Source organism: Myzus persicae, unplaced genomic scaffold, assembly GCF_001856785.1.
Source record: "Myzus persicae strain clone G006 unplaced genomic scaffold, MPER_G0061.0, whole genome shotgun sequence".
NCBI lineage: Eukaryota > Metazoa > Arthropoda > Insecta > Hemiptera > Aphididae > Myzus > Myzus persicae.
In genome coordinates, this window is record NW_019104155.1 from 1,280,872 (window position 1) to 1,299,006 (window position 18,135).

Sequence of the window (18,135 nt, forward strand, 5' to 3'; positions counted from 1 at the left end):
TTTCTCATAGAAATAATGCTTCGATTTTCAACTTCAGTTATCTATTCTTATGGGGATTTAAATTTAGTTGTTACTTTTGAGATCCAATTTAAAAATTCACAGAAGTTTTCAAAAAAATTAGGAAAAACTAGGTTTCATATAAAACCAGTTAATTGCAAAATCAATTTAATTACACCAAAAAAACTAATAACCATAAATACTTCATTTTCTATAAACTATTACATTTTCAAAATATTACAACTAAATTTTGATTTTTCCAAGTTTTTTTTATTTATGTCAATAAAAAATTTTCCTAATAATAAATAATAATATATATTATACTATTAAAAATTTACAACATTTAAAATAAAAATATAAATTGCAAAAGTAAATTGTGTATCAAAATAATTAAATTATTTATTGTTATCATATATGTATCATCATAATGTTGTGCTGTGATACTCCCTAAAAAAATATAAATCATATTGATTAATAAATAATAATACTTTTGAAAGGGCCGGTACTTTCCTGTTATACAAGACTACCCTGTTTTTTGACAACATCACAATCCTGTTATCTAAGACTACCAATATGATACTTACCTGTTATACGAGACTACGGCTATTATCGCGACTACCACCCAAGACTACCTCCGTTATCGCGACTACCTGTAGAAAAATAATGCACCGGGATAATGTGGCACTAATATTATATTATATTATATCTATCATTATGTACATTATTACCTTTTTATAAAAGTAGACTGTTCTGCAGTCATTTCGCTGTAGTCGTCTCGTCTGTCTCGTACTGTCGTTAATTAAGTTTGATGTGTTTTTCTAATTTTTTTTATTAATTAATTAATACGATATGGACATGTAGTCTCTACCTCAAAGTGAAGAGGATGCAGTAAAGCTACTTCAGGAACACGGTATTTTACATCCGCAAAGACAATGCAAGAATGGTCATGACGATAAATTATACTTTGGAAAGTTGATATTTTGGAAGTGTAATATTAAAAATTGTCAAAAAAAGGTAAGTGTACGAAATAACACTTGGTTTGAGCACAGTCGTCTTTCATTTGTTACTGTTTTACGGTTTATTTTTGCTTGGAGTCAAGAGTTAACTTCAATAAAATGGTGTGAACAAAATTTGAAAATAAATAAAAATACAGTAATAGATTGGAATAACTATTTGCAGGAAGTTTGTGTTCTAAATATTGAGGCAAGGAACCAAGGAAAAATTGTCGAAATAGACAAGAGATAATTTTCCAAGCACAAAAATAATGCAGGCAGAATTCTTCCACAACAGTGGGTTTTTGGTGGATTATGTCGTGAAACTAAGGAATGTTTTTTGGTCCAGGTTCCCGATCGAACCATGACTACTCTCCTCAATGCAATTTTATTGGTTATAAAAAAGGGAACAACAATTTATTCTGATAGTTGGCGGGCATAAAACTCTAGTGAACTTGAAAAAGCGGGTTTTAAACATTTTACAGTAAACCACAGCAAAAACTTTGTAGATCCCCAAAGTGGAGCAAATAATCAAAGTGTAGAACGTCTATGGGGATCAGCAAAATGGCAGAATAAAAAACATAGTGGCACTGCACGTCATCATCTAAAATCATATTTAGCTGAATTCATGTGGAGGCAAAACGCAAATGAATGTAAATTCACAGAAATTTTAAAAACAATAAAAATTCAATTTCCTCCATTATTATAATTTTTTCTTACATTCAACATGTTATATTGTATAGGAATAATTAATTATTATTTTTTTAATTATTATGTATTTAAATTTTTTCTTTATTTAATTTTTTTGATTACGAAATAAAATTTGAACATTCCCACAATACATATTTTATTTGTGGATTTACTAATTTGTATTATTATTATTTTATTGTTTTAAATTTGGCACTTTGCCGTGTACCGTGTAAAATACATTACGAATAATTACTATGTGCTATGTATTTTTTTTATATAATTTGAATGTGGCCATCCCTACAATACATACTATTAGAAAATATATCAATTAAGGCAAGAAAAATAAGGTTCTCATATAACAGGAAAGTACCATTTTAGGTAGTCTATGATAACAGGATTGTGATGTGCAGCGAATATCTGCTGGTAGTCGCGATAAGGGAGGTAGTCTTGGGCGGTAGTCGCGATAACAGCCGTAGTCTCATATAACAGGAAAGTACCAAAGGGCCAATAAAATAAATAAAGAATTGTTTGAAGAAATATATAAATAATCATATCCTTACCTTCTAGCTTGTTCTAATTTTGCCTTTTCAAATTTTACATCATTGAGTTGTCTTTTTAATGAGCTTATTTCTTTTTCAAAACTTTTAACTGTAGAGCGACACATGACCAATTCATTTTTTGTTCTTTCCCTATAATATTTACAATTTATAACAGTTAATTTATTGAATATATTGGACTGTTTTTTTTTCAAGAATTTTCCATTGTTAAAAATATACGAATATTATTACCACCGGGGATTTTAAAAACCAGTTTGTAACCAACCGAAAGGTCAAAAGAATATTCGGTTGCATCAAAGTTTATACTACTGTCCAATGGTATTCCAAAGGGGGGTGGGTGTTTAAACTGTACACCCATTGACATTTTTTCCACTTAATAAATGTATTATTATTTATTAATAAAAAACTTAAATGATTTATATTTAAGCCCCCCTTTAATTTCATAATCCTTGCTACTATCCTACTATGCTGCTACTGTCATTAAAATAACTCAACTTTGAACATGGAGAGCACTTTTTAGCTCTTGTCATCATTATAATGGTGTTAAAAAATGTAAGACTAAGGTTTTATTGGATGATTTTAAACCAATATTTCTAAAACAATAATTTTAAACCCTGATTACAATACATTTTTTTTATACATACAGCAATTCCTCGAGGTTTTTTGATTTTTGTTCACTATCTTCTAGCCTTTCTTTTAAATCATTTTTGGTAATGGTTAATTTCATACATTCTTGTCTAGAATCACTCAATACGGCTTCTATTGTGGTTATTTTTGACCGTTCTCTTTCTAGCTGTGTATTCACCACAGTTAGTTCTTCTGCTAGTCTCAAACGTTCTTCTTCAGCTTTGTGCTGTAAATTTTCAACATAGCCTAAACGTTCGTTCAAATTAAACTTAGCTGAATCTACACTTGAACATATTTCTCTGCAAGCATGTAAGTCTTGTTCCAATTTAGAAATACGGTCGTTTCCGGAAGACAGTTGAGATTCTAATGACACTATTTGATGAGTTAGGTTAGATATCTATACATAAAAATAAATAAATTTGTACAACTATAATCAACTGTTAGTAGTTCAATTTCAAAATCAGTATTTTACTTGCGATTCATAACTCGATATAACATCTTCCTTGTCTACAAGTTTACGTTCCAAATCAGACATTCTATGTTCTTTTTCTCTGAGAAGTGTTTTGGTAGATTTGGCTTCACTTTCGAGACTGTAGTTATTACTTTCTAACTGAGTGGCCTCACAATTTAATGTTTTAAATTGTTCTAATATTTCATCCCTTTCAGATTCTTTCACTTCAAGTATCTCTTCTACCCGTCTTATTTCTAACACATATACCTGTAACTGCATTTTTAAATCTTCAGCTTGTTTTTTAGATGCTTCTAATTCAGAACGTAAAACTTTATTTTCTTGAACTACCATATCTAAATCATTTTGAAGTCTCCTAATAAAAACAAATGTTATTAATTAAGAGTAATAAAAACAAATAGTAAAATAATTTATAAATTTATACAAATGTTTTTAACACAAAAGCAAGTTCAATGTACATTATGTAATATTTTTATACACATAATAATTTATTTTGATTTATAATTTACAATTATAGTTAATATTTGTGTAAAATCTTCTATTGTTTTGTATACATACTTTTTTTCTTTTTGCTGGGCACCAGAGTTACTTTCAATCATTTTATACTCTGCTTTAATATTAGAAAGTTCAAGTTTTAAATTATCACACATCTTTTCAGTTTCTGATTGTGAACTTAAAGCATTACTGTTGAATACAAATTAACAGTTACTTAGTGTTCTACAATAATATATATGGAAACAATTTAAATTCATTTTTACGCAATTTTTTTAGCAGCATCAGTTAGTTTTGAATGTAATGATTGAATTTGTTTTTCTTTATCCGTGACTAATGAATCTAGATGAAGAATCCGCTTGGTTTTTTTTTCCAATTCATTCTTGAATTAAAAATTTCATGTAATAAAACATTTAAACATATAAAATGTAAGTCATGTAATTTTTAAAACCCTATGAAATAGTTAAGAATAAATACCTAACACAAAAACCTTTTATAAATAGTGTAACCATGAATCACACTTTATTTGTTAATAGAGGATCCATTTTAGTTAAATGGTTGGCCTAAATATAATATTTTCAAATTTTGTTTTTTTTATCAACTTAAGTGTTATTATACCAACCGTTAAAGTATCACGTTGATGGTCAATAGCCATAGTGTTATTTTGAGATTTGTGGCGTTCTTGTTGTTCATCAATTAATTGATCATTAAGTTTATTATTTATAAGTTTTAACTCTTCTATTCGAACATGTGCACGTTCTAATTGTTCTTCAGCAGCATTTTGAGCGAACTGTGTAGATTGCAGAGTCCGTTCAAGACGATCTTGACAACATCTAGTTATCAGTTAGATTAATATACTTTAATATACACAAATATATAAAAAAATTTACTTTTGATCATCCATCATGGCGGTAAGCCTTTTTAACTCTGATTTTAAATGAGAAATTTCTCTGTGATATTTCTCTGATTCTCGTTGTTTATTGGCACTTTCCCAAGTAAGTGAACGTTGTTTTTCAATCAACTGGTGTTTTTCATCTTCCAATTGTTTGACATATTCCCTTTCATTGTATTCATTATTCTTTACAGATTCTCTAGTTTTCTACATACAAATAAACTTAATTACCTAACATCAATATCTTTAATGGTTTATGTTATTTACCCTAAGTTGAGAATTTAAGAATTCAATTTCTTTTTTCAAACCAATTATTTCTTCAGCAAATTCGTCTTTTTCTCTTCTAAGCTTTAAAATGTTTTGTCTATCTGATCTTTCATACTCTTCTCTTTTCATTTCTTCTATTTTCCTTTTTAAATCTAAAATCTAGAAAAATAAATGTGAGTACAATGTATAAAAGTTATGATTAATCATTTTTTAGATTACTTCAGCATTATGTTGTTTCTTTAAACAATTGATTTCATATAAGTATTCGTCTCGTTCTGCTCGTAGTTTACTCACTGCTATTTCTAAATCATTTGACCTTTTCTCATGTCTTAATGGATCAAGTTGAGATTTCATTATTTTCTCTAATTTCCTCTCATAATCTCTCCGTTCTGCATCAAAGGCTCGTTTAAGTTCATCTGCAGACACATTGGAACATGTATAACATTTATTTTCCTGCCGTGACTTAGATTTGAAATTTTTTTCGAATTCTAAAATAAACAAATATATATTCATATATATATGTTATATGTATTATAAAATTAATGTTAAACTAATTTTATAATCCAAAATGTATTATAAAATTAATGTTTAATAAGTTATGTACTTGATTTTTGTATATTTTGTTCAAGCTGTGATATTTTTTCTAATTGTAAATGCTTTTCCTCAGATATTTTTTCTATTTCTGCCATTAACTCAGTTTCTATAACAATAAAAAAAAAAAAACAATAAATTGAATTTCACTAATCGCTACTACAATATATTTTAAATTAAAGCTTACCTATATTTTTGGAGAAGTTTATTTTTTCTAAAAGCTGTTCTTGATCATTCATAACCTTTTTAAGTTTATTTTCATATTCACATATTTTTGATTCCAGAGACTGATTTTTTGTTTTTAGTTCTAACAAATGAGTATTGTTTTCTAATATAACACTCATGTCCTTAAAATCAAAAAATAATTGGAATTATGAAGTGCTTAAAAACTATACTTAAAAAGTTAATTTTATCACCTTATCACAATTACAATGGTTGTTAATATATTCATTGAGAGAACGCTGCAGAGACTTTTTTTCTTCAGTTACTCTGGTTAAATGAAACATAGCTTCACTGTGATTTGCCAATGCCTCTGTACAAATAAAAAAATAAAAAACAAATTATAACGTGGATTACTTTATCAACTGCCAATAATCTATAGTTAAATAATTTTGACTATGTACGTTATAAAAATAAATGGCTAATATTATAGAGGACTAAACTGGACTGTCAAGATATTATACAATAATATAATTATCAATGTAATATATAGTTGATATTTCTTTAGGATTGATTTTATTATTATAAAAAAATATAAAAGTTTGATGGTGCTGTTTAATGTTTATATAGTATATGGGTTAAAAGTAATAAGCTATTACTTTTACATTGTTAAGAGTAGCTTAATTTCTAAAACCAGCTATTACTAACAAATTTTCTCTCTAAACCTCTGAAATAAAATATTTTAAATGTCTCCAGATCTCTCTAGAAATTAAAACTGACTAGCGATTTCACCTGAGTAGTGATCAAATTTTATACCTAAAAAGTAGAAAGGGATTCATTTTTGTTAGACTTTAAATAAATAGTGAAAAGAATTTTTTTTTTTTGTTCTCTATTCAGAATTAATATTCTATTATAATATATAATTTTGTATTCAGAAAATTTGCTAATTTATAAAAAAAGATTTAGCTATTTGAAATATTATTTTACAGTTTGGAAAGCAATTCACAAGGGTGCTTGCTAACAGAAGTTTCTTTGAATATAGTAACTTGGTCTCAAATTAAAGTGATTTTTAATTTATTACCATCTAATTGTCTTCGAAGTACTTCGTTATCAGCTCTCAAATCAATAAAAGTATTAGACTCTGCATCATTTTTCACCATTTGACTTTGTAGTTTTGGTGAATATCTACCGGACTAATGTATACCATAGGTATATTATTTATAAATGATATATAATATATTAGTTTTTAATTGTGTCATTTACACTATTATTTTTACCTGACATTTTGAATGCTTGATATTTTTTTTTAAGTGTGCAATTTCTCTGTCTAATTCTTTTACTTTTTTCTTTAAAATATCATTTTCCTTATGCATAAATTCTTTATTTTCTTCTCCATTTTTATAATTATCTGAATTATCAATTTGTATTAATGGCCTAAGAGACTTAAATTCTTTATCTGAAATAGTAATAAATATTGTTAAATAAAAATAATGCAATATAATAGATACTATTGAATAGCTACTAATTAAAATTGAATAAATACTTTTAGTTTCAAGTTGGGGTATCAGAAAAAGGTTTCCCAATTCTAAAAGTTTTGCATTTTTTATAATTGCTTCGTCTTCCAAATGTTCAACTTTTTTAGTAAGTTTTTCATTTTCATGTTTCCATTCGTTTTTTTCTCTTTCCAAGATGCCAATTTTATTTTCAAGTACTTAAAAAAAATATTGTTTTAATTGTTACATTACAATAAAGAATAAGGTTTTTTGAAGACCAGAAAATGTCAGTGTAACATATTTTGTTATCTATGTCATTCCATATACACTGTAGTATAACTGTTAAGACTAAGTAAACATAATTCATTCCAGTACGGCAGTACATTCTAATATGAAAGTCTGCAATTCATTTTTTTTAAATAATTTTATTTAATTAAAAACTCTGTAAGATTAACCTACTTAATTTATGTACCCATACCTATTAAAAATAATTATTACAGCGATATTATAAATATGTGTGAATGAATTAGATAACAAATGTTACATAGATGTAAGTAGTATTCAAACAAAATTTTGTTAAATTAAATTAAAAATAGAATAGTGCTTACTCTTAACATATTCAAGTTCTTTTTTAAATTTTGATTGCAATTCATTGTGCTCTTGGATAAGAGAACAATTATCTCGTAAGTACGGTGCAGACTTTTCTTCTAAGTTTCGAGCAACCTCAATTGTGTTTTGAGCTATATTTTTATACTGCTTTAAACTGTTGGTTGTATGTAATAAGTCTCCAATTAACTGACTAACAAGACCAATAGAATCAAGTGGCATATATTGTCGATAGCCAAGAGCATCCAATTGATATCTTATCGATTCATAACGCTCATTTTCATCAGTTTGATTCATTTTAAAATCAACTTTTATATTAAACTCAAATACAAACACAAAATAGTTAATCTAGATATTTTTTATTCACAAATTGAGTTATGAATTAATAAACAACATTATCCTCAGATGAATATTTCTATATAGTATGTTCAAAAATTATAAAATGTAGATTTTTACTGATTTTAAAGTTGTTCATTTTGTTTACTAATGTTGATGTTCACTGTTCAGCACGTCATAACATTAAACATTGTTGAATTGTTTTGTGATTGTGCTGTCCGCGTCCAGTCCGGATCACTGCGAAAGATATTACGATTTATGAAAAAGTTTTAAATTTGTTGATAACAAAATGTAAAAAATAACGACCATTTTAATATTGATAAAACTTTTATTCTGTGATAAAACGTTGAGATAAGACAGTTTAAAATTGAAATCACTGCATGTGACCCATAGAGTTAGAATATGTGACCTGTGGAATAAATAATAATCTTAGAAATTTATAATATTAAATAGACAAAACTGAAAACATAATTACATTAATATATAAAAACCGGGTAAATGGATGTTGCTCTGTTGTACAGTAGGTCACTGTAATAGATGGTGTTTCATTTGAATTCAATTAAATAAAATCATTGTACACGAAAAACGATTCTGAGCGAAGAGAGTATAAGAGAGGCCTATAAATTACTTGGTATATTTGATGATACTATTGAGATTAAAGTAATTTTTTGTTAGTTTTGCCTGTCACTCCTGAAAACCAATGGGAATTTCATCAAATTCATCGATCCATTCATATTTTTTGGTTACAAAATAACCTACTTACGTGGAACATTATCTTAAATTTTCAATTCTTAACTAAAAAGTTGAACATGTTATACATTTTTAAATTTTCAATTTGATAAATGTTGCCAAAATTTAAACTATGAAAATAATCGTACATAATATGCATTTTAAATATTTTTCAACTGCTATTGTAGCAATATATCAGGAACCTTAAATTCAAATTTTCAAGCTTTTTGACCTTATAAATAAAATTGTATTGGAATTTACAGAAAAAAAGTAAAATTGTCAGTAAACAATTCAAAACAAATAAAAATATTTTGAATATTAAATGATAAAATAAACATTTTCTCGTAGCTATTCGTTTTGAAATACAACAAAAGAGAAAAGCTGTAACATGAGACAAAATTTTGTAAAAAAAACTTAAAATGCTCATACAAATTTAATACGATTTTCCAGCAGACATTTTTTTTTTTTGTTTAAGGTAGACAAATTTATGAAAATTCTCGTTTTTAAATGTTAAAATCTCAGATTAAAATAAACAATTTTTATTAATTTATAACTCAAAATAATTTGTGAATTTTCATGATTCCTACATATTTCGAGACGCAAAATTAATGCTGAATTTACGCTCAACTTATTTTTGATTTCCACTGACAACAATTTACAAGGAACCCTGTATTACATTTTCAAATTTTTTGACCTAGCCAAAATTGTTATATCAACATTAATTTAATATAAAAATCGAAAATTGCATATGCCTATAGGCTATAAATAGTTCAACACGAGTCAAAATATTTTGAAATGTTTATGGTGCATAGAAGCTAACATAAATATTAAGTAAAAATTTCATGAATCTAAGTGTAATATTTTTAAAAGTTACACTAAAAACCAAAATCGATTTTTTCAAAAACCAATGTTGCGTAAAAATCCCAGTTTTCATTTAATTTTTTTTTTCTGGCGTTTTTGAAAACTACTGAGAATTTTAAATCCTAACCTCCCAAATGAACTAACTAGATTCAGTTTCCCACGGAAAAGATAATGAAGTTGAAAATCGAAGAATTATTTCGACTACTTATCATGTACACAGACACAGAAATTAATAATTTTAGTCATTTTGTTGTCATTTAAAAATATTATTCGCGACCCGTACTTCTTTCCTTATACTTTTAAAGTACGTATAATATATTATTATATTATAATATAAAATTATTTTTATCTAACAAGGTCCTTTATAAGTAGTTCTTTGAAAACCAAAACATAAACTTTGGTAGTTATACACTTATGCATATTTTTACTTATTTACAAGATTCATAGGTATCTATAAAGTATAAATTATCTAGTGCTGCAGGATAGCTCTTGAATTTCATCAAAAAATCAGAGGTTCAGAGCCCATTTCACCTAAATTAACCATTATAATAATGAATTAGATACCTACTCCTGTCTTTTAGAATATATTTACTTGGATTAGAGTTTATTAGACATACCTACCAGATTTGGAATGTACATAATATTGGATTTGTTCATACTTTCACAGTAATATAGTACCTAAATCTCCTAAATATAGTATATCTATGTGACTATGTATAATAATATAATCTATACTATACTTTTATAGACTATAGTATTATTTGTCTTTGCTGGTTACAAATGTACAATGACACCTGTATCCTTTTGGTTCTTTCAGAGTATAAATTTTTTACTTTTTTTAAATTATACATTGTAGCCAAAACTTTGTTTAACTATTATACCTATAACTTATAAAGGTATAAAAATAAACATAATAAGTATGTTTAATTGGTATAAAATAGTTTATTTTTCAGTTACAACTTGACTTCCAGAAACAATATCAATAAGATCTGAAGTGATTTTAAACTGTCTTTTGCGATTATATTCCAAGGATAATTTTTCGTTCAACGACTTAACATTTTTAGAAGCAGCATCCATAGCTATCATACGAGCCGAATGTTCACACAATGTATTTTCTAACATGGCAAAAAATAAAAGTGAAACAGTAGAAAATTCAATATAACTTCTCATATTTTCTTCTTCTACTTCTTCTAAACTAGCAATATGAGCTACTGTGAGAAGAAAATCTGTGTTATAAATGGAGATCCAATCAACTTCTGACGTGACTTTAGTAACAGTACGGTTGTAAAATATCTGGCAGGCAATAAATTCAGCGTAATTACATTCATTGAATATTTTTGATGCCTCTAAAAATGTAGGATTATCTTTCCCTATTTTGAAAACTGTAAATAAAATGTTGGATTTATGCGACTTTGCTAACAGTTCCTCTGATTTTTGGCCAACACATACGACTTTTGCAAGTTTTTGATCAGGTCTGTCCAGTTCTTGTTTGACTCTTTTCACGACAGCCGTATGTATACCACCACATAGACCGCGATCAGACGTGATGGCAAATATGAGATGATTTTCAATGTCGTCTAGCATGTTGATGTGTGTGTAATGTTTGTAAAATGATAACGTGCCATGTCCGAACGGACGTACGTCCTTCATCAGGCGTTCGGTCTTGGCTAGTTTAGCAGCTGACACGAGTTTCAGGGACGAGGTAATTTTTTTGATGTTGTCATACGACTGTATGCGTTTTTGGATTGCTCTCAGGGACATTATAGGTAGGCTGCAACAAATTACAGTGCCTGCTTAACACAGGACGACGAACTCGATAGTTTAGAATCTGTAGGAAAGAAAAACAGAGTATAAAATTCGTGCTCAGATCGGGAAATTTGAGTTATGAGTGATGACGAGGAGTGAGGACCTTGGAAGGGAGTTACTTCGTAAGCGGAACCGGCAGGAGGAAATACCGACCGACCAGGTCCTCGATCCCTGCAGTGTACACGGTGCGTTATACTAGTGTGCCGTCATCATCTATTGATCGCATTTGTTTAAAAAAATTATATTCATCAAAATATAAGAAAATACGATTTTTGCTCACCTCTGTTAGGATGGTTGGCTGGATGCTGAGATAGTGGGATGACACAGTGACTATGTATATTTGCAGTTAATACAATGTTTGTGAGCAGCATATGTGGTATGTATAAATGAAGATCAGCATCGACGATAAAAACAGAGAACGAATAATAAATAACGGCTATTGAAATCCAACGGATAGAATCAATAACAGTAAAAAGCAATCATTTGTAAAGCATTTTGACGATATTCTGTTTATAAGGAATGCAAGAATGGAATGTAAACAAAGATTATATAGTATAGGTACTACTAAGGTTACTCAATATTTATAGAAAAAACTAAACAATTTTAATTTTAATATCAATACTCAATAGCATACTACAATTCTTAATCTGAATATATTTCAAAGTCATTGTGTAATGTGTATTGAAAATTATGAATTAAATAATAGTGTAATGATTCTAATGTTCATACGATTGTCGATTAATATTCTTGTAATAATAACAATATAACAAAAATGTTTATGGTTTTCTGTAATATGTTAAACATTTTTTTTTAAATATCTGTTCAAGAAACGAATGAGAATTTGTTTTACTACAATATGTTCAATAGCCTTAGGTTTTACAATTAAAAATTGTATCCTATTTTCATTTTTCAATTAGGTGCCTAGGCACAAAATAATTTACAAATGTTCGTGATTTTGACAAATTTCATAAACGTTTTACATATTTAATGCTTATAAAAAAAAATTATAACTACCTACGTATTTTCGATATTTTTAATTGCTATAAGTACCTACAAAATATTATTATTGTATACAATATATTGGTGTAAAAACTTTTCCCCCAAACTGTCTTTTTCAGCTCTTAAGACAGACCTATTAACAAATATTTGTTAGTATTAGGTCTATGTTTTAAAATAATAAAAAATTTCAATCTTCTGCGTGCTTATTTACGTAGTGGTGACACCACCCATTTAAGTTATCAATGTTCTCGCCATGTTGCATCTAACGTAATAATTATAGATTTCGGTTGTCTGGTTTTCATAGTCTGCATCTGCATAATATTTATAACATAATAAACATGACCTTATTTAGCTACCGTTTTCGTATGTGCAAGCGATTTATGTAAATGAAATATTATGTTTAAATTGTTTCTTGTTTTTTAGGTACCTATCAGGTAATATGATGTACATATATTATATCCAGATTTATTTATTTTGTAATAAATACATACAAACATTGCCGTCTTTACCTATGTTTATCACCGTTGCAATTGCCCCGTTGTCCCCCTAAATGCACCCCTGATTACTATAACGAGTCGCTTGCAACGATTGTAATCGAAATAAACTCAGTAGCGTACCTAAGATTAAAATGTTGGTGGTGGGGGGGGGAGGGCTGAACCCTCAACCTGATATTACACGCGTTGCCCCTACACTCCCATTTATATTCACTCAAAACTATTAAAAAATATATACCAAAAAGGTGGACAAGTGGGTACAATACTGTACAGCTAGTTGTCGAGTATGTCATTTTGATAAATGTGTTAGAACTTAGATTTGAATTCTATGATAAATATTTCATACGAAGAACGATTCTGAGGGTAAGTGCTAATAGTGTCATCCTACTATCCTAGCAAATATTCAAAAGCTTAATAAAATATTTAACGTTTGTGCAGGGACATCAATAACGGGAGATTAAAATATAACTTATTTTTTTAATCTATATTTAATTTTTGTACTTATTCATTTGTGTAGTAATTTGTAGATGAGTTATGGGTTCTAAATAGAAGGCCCAAAAAGTAAAATGTTCTCAATCGTATTGTAACCTTTTTTGTACATAATATTTGTGCACTACCCTGCGATTTATCTTAGAAATAATAAATATAAATCCCCCCTCCCAAATGAAAATTTCTGTTTAGGCCACTGACTAAGTACAAAAATATTACATAATGCAACTAACCTTTTGGTTGATCCTCGTATTAATAGCTTTAAATTGTAAATGTAAAATTAAATTAATTTACTATACAATATGAAGTAATGACTAAAGAGTGTTGAATAATGATTGCTATTGTAAATGATGTATTTAATTATAATTATATGATAATAATTAATAGCATACTATTAAAATATATTATATATAGTGATTACTAATTAGCAGGGTTATAGACTTATAGGAAAGGAGGTAGAGGATGATGGGACAGATTGTATTTGATATATATGTTACTGAACCATCAGTATTATAATAGGCGAAATAATCTTTGCAACCGTAAATGTTGATGAAAGAGTTCTGGGTTAAATGAGTCATAGATGTTAGCATTATGTCGATATTATTATTTTGAAGTATAGAAAAACAGTTCGTCTTTTTGTTGTTGGTAGTGGCGACTGGCGGCGGGATATAATACTATTTAAAGCAATTGCTTCATAGCTTCATAGCTTCAACATAGTAAATTACCTATCATTTTGATGTAATAAAGGGGATGGTTGGTGGTAAAAATATTAAAAATGTACAGTTTGCTTCAAAGACTCAAAAAAATTTGTGCAGCCACTGTTGTTGGAGCCCATTAGCATTTTAAATGAGTTTAAGCATAGAGGAGTTATTATAAGTCATTTTTAGAGATTATTTTGTTGATAAGAGTGGTAATGAAACTTATAACTTATAAGTGATTTCAAATTTTCCAAGAAAGATGATATTGTTGTACAAACAATTTACAATTTTAAAATACTCTTAACTCTCTTTAAAATTTAAATATAATAAAAAGCCCACGAGAAGCCCTCCCCAATAATCTTATCTTTAATTTTAATTTTAATTTACTCTAATTTTTAAACTGACAAAGCTAAACATGATCTTCTGAGTGTACATTTTGGTATGTTAAGCACTTGTAAGACGGAGAAAGCACATGCTGGTATAACGTCCTTTTAATGACAATTTGAGGTTTTTAGATGTAGATTTAAATAAGAATCTTTCATTGATGGAAAACGATTTTATTTGATTACAGAACTCGGTGTTCTTTTCGTTGGTTTCGTCATCGCCTCATAGACTTATTGGCGTGAATAGAGTTGTCTGTTTTATTCCCCTTTGGTGGAGGAGACGTACTTTTGGAATTCGAGTGTTGGGTTAAGGCTTTGTAAGATCCAGCCATACGTAGATTAAAATATTAGAGATAGATGTTTTGACGATATTGATGGTAAGCATTTGAACCACTTTGTATAATTGAACGGGGGACGGAAGATTTATTTTTATATGGCCGATTAGATGGCATAATCTATTTATATTTTATGCCACTATCAGTTATCTACAAATCTAATATCCAATGGTCACCGAATAAGTAGTGGATCGAGATGGTATCTAATTAGATAGTTAATATTATATTAGTGATTAATTGTACTACTTTTTAGTCAGTCCGGGATTTATTTTTTAAATTCATTTTATACTGCAAGTAAGAACAAATCTATTGAGTTTAGAAAAAGTTGTCAACGAATAACTTTGGAGCGAAATTACACACATGACTATAGACTCTATAAACACTAGATCAAGAAAATTAAATTAAATTATTTCCTTATTTAATAGTTACTCTATAAATAATGCATAGGTATATATAAAATATTTCAAATCGTCAATAGGTATGCATAATATATTAAATAAAAAATAAAATAAAAATGTTGAACACTAGTTAACGATTACCTATACAGTTAATTATTACACTGTTTTATAATATTGTGACTTATTGAGTTAAATAAATCAGGAATATATTTTATTAGGGTTAATGTAAGTTTCTCTAACTTAATTTTTATAAAAAATAATAATATATTATATTGTGTAATGCTTTTTTTGTTAAATAGTTTTTAGTAGACAATAATATTTGTATAAATGTATAATATTGAGTATGTATTTTTTAAAAACTTTGGCAATGACTACAAAAATAAAAACTGGTAATTTGTATTATAATTTTTAACTCTAAAAATATATTTTTAAATAATTATACTAAATATTAATTTTAATGCATGTATTGTATGTAAAAAAATAAATAACTGATTATTGAATATAACTTAATTTTAGTAGAAAATGGTAAGTAATATATTATTATATTGTGAAATACTTTTTTTTTTTAAATAGTTATTAGTTAATAATAATACATAATATTATATGGTATACTAAAATACTATATTATTTAAAAATCATTGCCAACTTAATTTGAAAACGACTAAAATGGCTTTGGTCGAAACGGGTATCTGGGCGAAACGGGAAAGGTTGATTTTGGGCGAAACGGGCCGCGCCCGTTTCTACACGAGACCTACCTTGCAGGTACAAACAATTACATAGGTGTTTTGTTAGTTCCTACACGGTAGAAAAATGAGATATGTAAGTTCCTATAGTTTCTTACAAGTATAAAAAAGGTGCGTACCTATGCAACTTTCTACTAGAAAAATATCTTATTATTATACATACAATTATATAAAAATTATTAATAGTATTATAATAGGTGCGTACCTAAATTTCATTTTCTTACATTTTATAACTCGATAATAGTTTATAAAAAAATAAACTATTACATAAAATTATATAAAAATTTCATGATAGGTACCTATCAGTTTGAAAATTAATGATAACTTTTAATAACTTATAATACGTCTTATTACTTAAAATAATATTCTGTCAATCTGTACAACTACAGCGGGTTACCAAGTGCCAAGGCCATAGATAATAATATGTAATATTACTTATTATTATTATATTGTTATATTTTATACCAATGAGCAACGATTCTGATAATGAAAGATCAAACTATCAAAATCAAAGTAACCAAACTAAACAGTAAATTCTGGACTCTGGTATCAGTATTCCGTATCTCTTCAGTTTTCATTTGATTTTTGGTTGATCGCTATTGGCTATTACTGTTTATTGTTTACCATAGTTTTATCATATTATTTAACTGACTATAAAAAATAGTGGCTTATAGCAGACGCTATATAGTATTCTAAGGCAAAGCTATATAGTGGGCAGTTTATCAAATTATCAAATCAAGCCTGCGGCTTAAATCAACTAAAGCCAGTAAAATATAGTGAATACTAATTGATATTGTGACTTAAAATCACTGATTTCCTAAATATTTTTAAGAATTTTACTCTCAATTTTTCAATATGCCTCATTTCCGTTTGGAAACAAATATTTCCAAGTCTAAAGTAACACCAGTTATTGAAAAAGCTTTCTGCAGCTGTGGCTAAAACTCTTGGAAAACCAGAATCGGTAAAGAACTATTTGTTTTTCATTGTAATTTTTTTATTTAAAATTATTTTTGTTTTATAGTATGTAGTTGTGACTATTGTGCCCGATCAGCTTATGACTTGGGGTGGAGATGATAAGCCCTGTGGTACAGCTACTTTAATGAGCATCGGTTGCCTAGGCGTTGAACAAAACAAGAAACATGCCGCCGTCTTGTATCCTCTTTTAAAAAAAGAACTAGGCATACCAGATGACAGGTTTGTTCACTTAATTCATCTGTCAGTGAAGTAATGTAATTAATAATTATTGTTTCTAGATTATACATAACATTTTCGGACCAAAGTTCATCCAACGTTGGTTATACTGGAACAACCTTTCAAACAATTTTAGGATAATTAATATAAGAGGAACTGGAAATTTGCATCACCTATGACTTTTTTTTAAAGTTTCGTCTTCTATAATCTTCTAAACTTTATAGCCAAATCCATAAAAATTCAACATAGATTTAAATTAAGAAAAATAAACAGTGCATTTACGTATATATATTGATTTATGGTTTTTTGTTATTATAATTTATCCTTAATAATACCTTTTAAGGTTAGTAGCTGTATCTAAAATGATTTCCTCTTCTTCCTAGAACAATATTTATTATTTTACCTAATTAACTCTATGAATCACATTTGAGCACACTTGTCATGGTTCTAAAAATTGAGGTTTTTTAAGAAATTCTTATCAAAATATTGACTTATGTGTACTTGTAATTTATAAGTATGCAACTTAAATGAATTTTCCAAGAATATTCAAGTATAGTAAATAACATTATAATCTACAAATAATTATGAAGCATAAATTCTTGTTTAGAATACTTCAATTGATAGTCATATATACAAAAATAAGAGTTTTGGACTTTAATTGATAAATATTTATTTAACTAACAAAATACTTTAACTTTATTTAACTAATTAAAAATCAATAAAATGGTAGGTGGTAACTAAAGTGTGAATTTTGCTGAAATCTAGCACATGCAATTTTTAGTCAACAGAAAATAAATAATATAATAGTATTATTAAATTTGTCACATTTTAAGATTTAACT

The 18,135-nt window shown here is 27.6% G+C and overlaps 3 protein-coding genes across 3 annotated transcripts; 1 reads left to right on the plus strand and 2 right to left on the minus strand.

Moving 5' to 3' along the window:
* Positions 1 to 402: 402 nt before the first annotated feature.
* LOC111039373 (centrosomal protein of 135 kDa-like) lies at positions 403 to 8,434 on the minus strand. Its single transcript, XM_022322873.1, has 17 exons — positions 7,835 to 8,434; positions 7,277 to 7,444; positions 7,011 to 7,189; positions 6,815 to 6,926; positions 5,991 to 6,106; positions 5,762 to 5,921; positions 5,588 to 5,683; positions 5,203 to 5,471; positions 4,984 to 5,142; positions 4,715 to 4,923; positions 4,447 to 4,657; positions 4,091 to 4,206; positions 3,891 to 4,016; positions 3,336 to 3,687; positions 2,881 to 3,260; positions 2,240 to 2,368; positions 403 to 444 (listed from the first exon to the last, which is right to left on the minus strand). Exons 1-17 carry the CDS (start codon positions 8,127 to 8,129, stop codon positions 420 to 422), a joined length of 3,102 nt encoding a protein of 1,033 aa, XP_022178565.1. The 5' UTR covers positions 8,130 to 8,434; the 3' UTR covers positions 403 to 419.
* Positions 8,435 to 10,700: 2,266 nt separating this feature from the next.
* On the minus strand, positions 10,701 to 11,551 carry LOC111039393 (ATP synthase subunit gamma, mitochondrial-like). Its single transcript, XM_022322904.1, has one exon. It carries the CDS (start codon positions 11,517 to 11,519, stop codon positions 10,701 to 10,703), a length of 819 nt encoding a protein of 272 aa, XP_022178596.1. The 5' UTR covers positions 11,520 to 11,551.
* Positions 11,552 to 16,629: 5,078 nt separating this feature from the next.
* LOC111039386 (macrophage migration inhibitory factor homolog) lies at positions 16,630 to 17,583 on the plus strand. Its single transcript, XM_022322898.1, is given in 4 exon segments — positions 16,630 to 17,008; positions 17,010 to 17,064; positions 17,125 to 17,297; positions 17,357 to 17,583. Coding segments are annotated over 4 exon segments (357 nt in total). The 5' UTR covers positions 16,630 to 16,958; the 3' UTR covers positions 17,436 to 17,583.
* Positions 17,584 to 18,135: the final 552 nt, after the last annotated feature.

What these genes read in the sequence shown, in the direction of transcription:
- LOC111039373 (XM_022322873.1), bottom strand. Translation starts at nt 8,129, where the DNA reads ATGAATCAAACTGATGAAAATGAGCGTTATGAATCGATAAGATATCAA. An exon ending in TCAAGCATTCAAAATGTCAG is followed by an intron (nt 6,927 to 7,010) that starts GTAAAAATAATA and finishes GGTATACATTAG; the next exon opens with TCCGGTAGATATTCACCAAA. An exon ending in TCTTAAATTCTCAACTTAGG is followed by an intron (nt 4,924 to 4,983) that starts GTAAATAACATA and finishes ATTTGTATGTAG; the next exon opens with AAAACTAGAGAATCTGTAAA.
- LOC111039393 (XM_022322904.1), bottom strand. Translation starts at nt 11,519, where the DNA reads ATGTCCCTGAGAGCAATCCAAAAACGCATACAGTCGTATGACAACATC.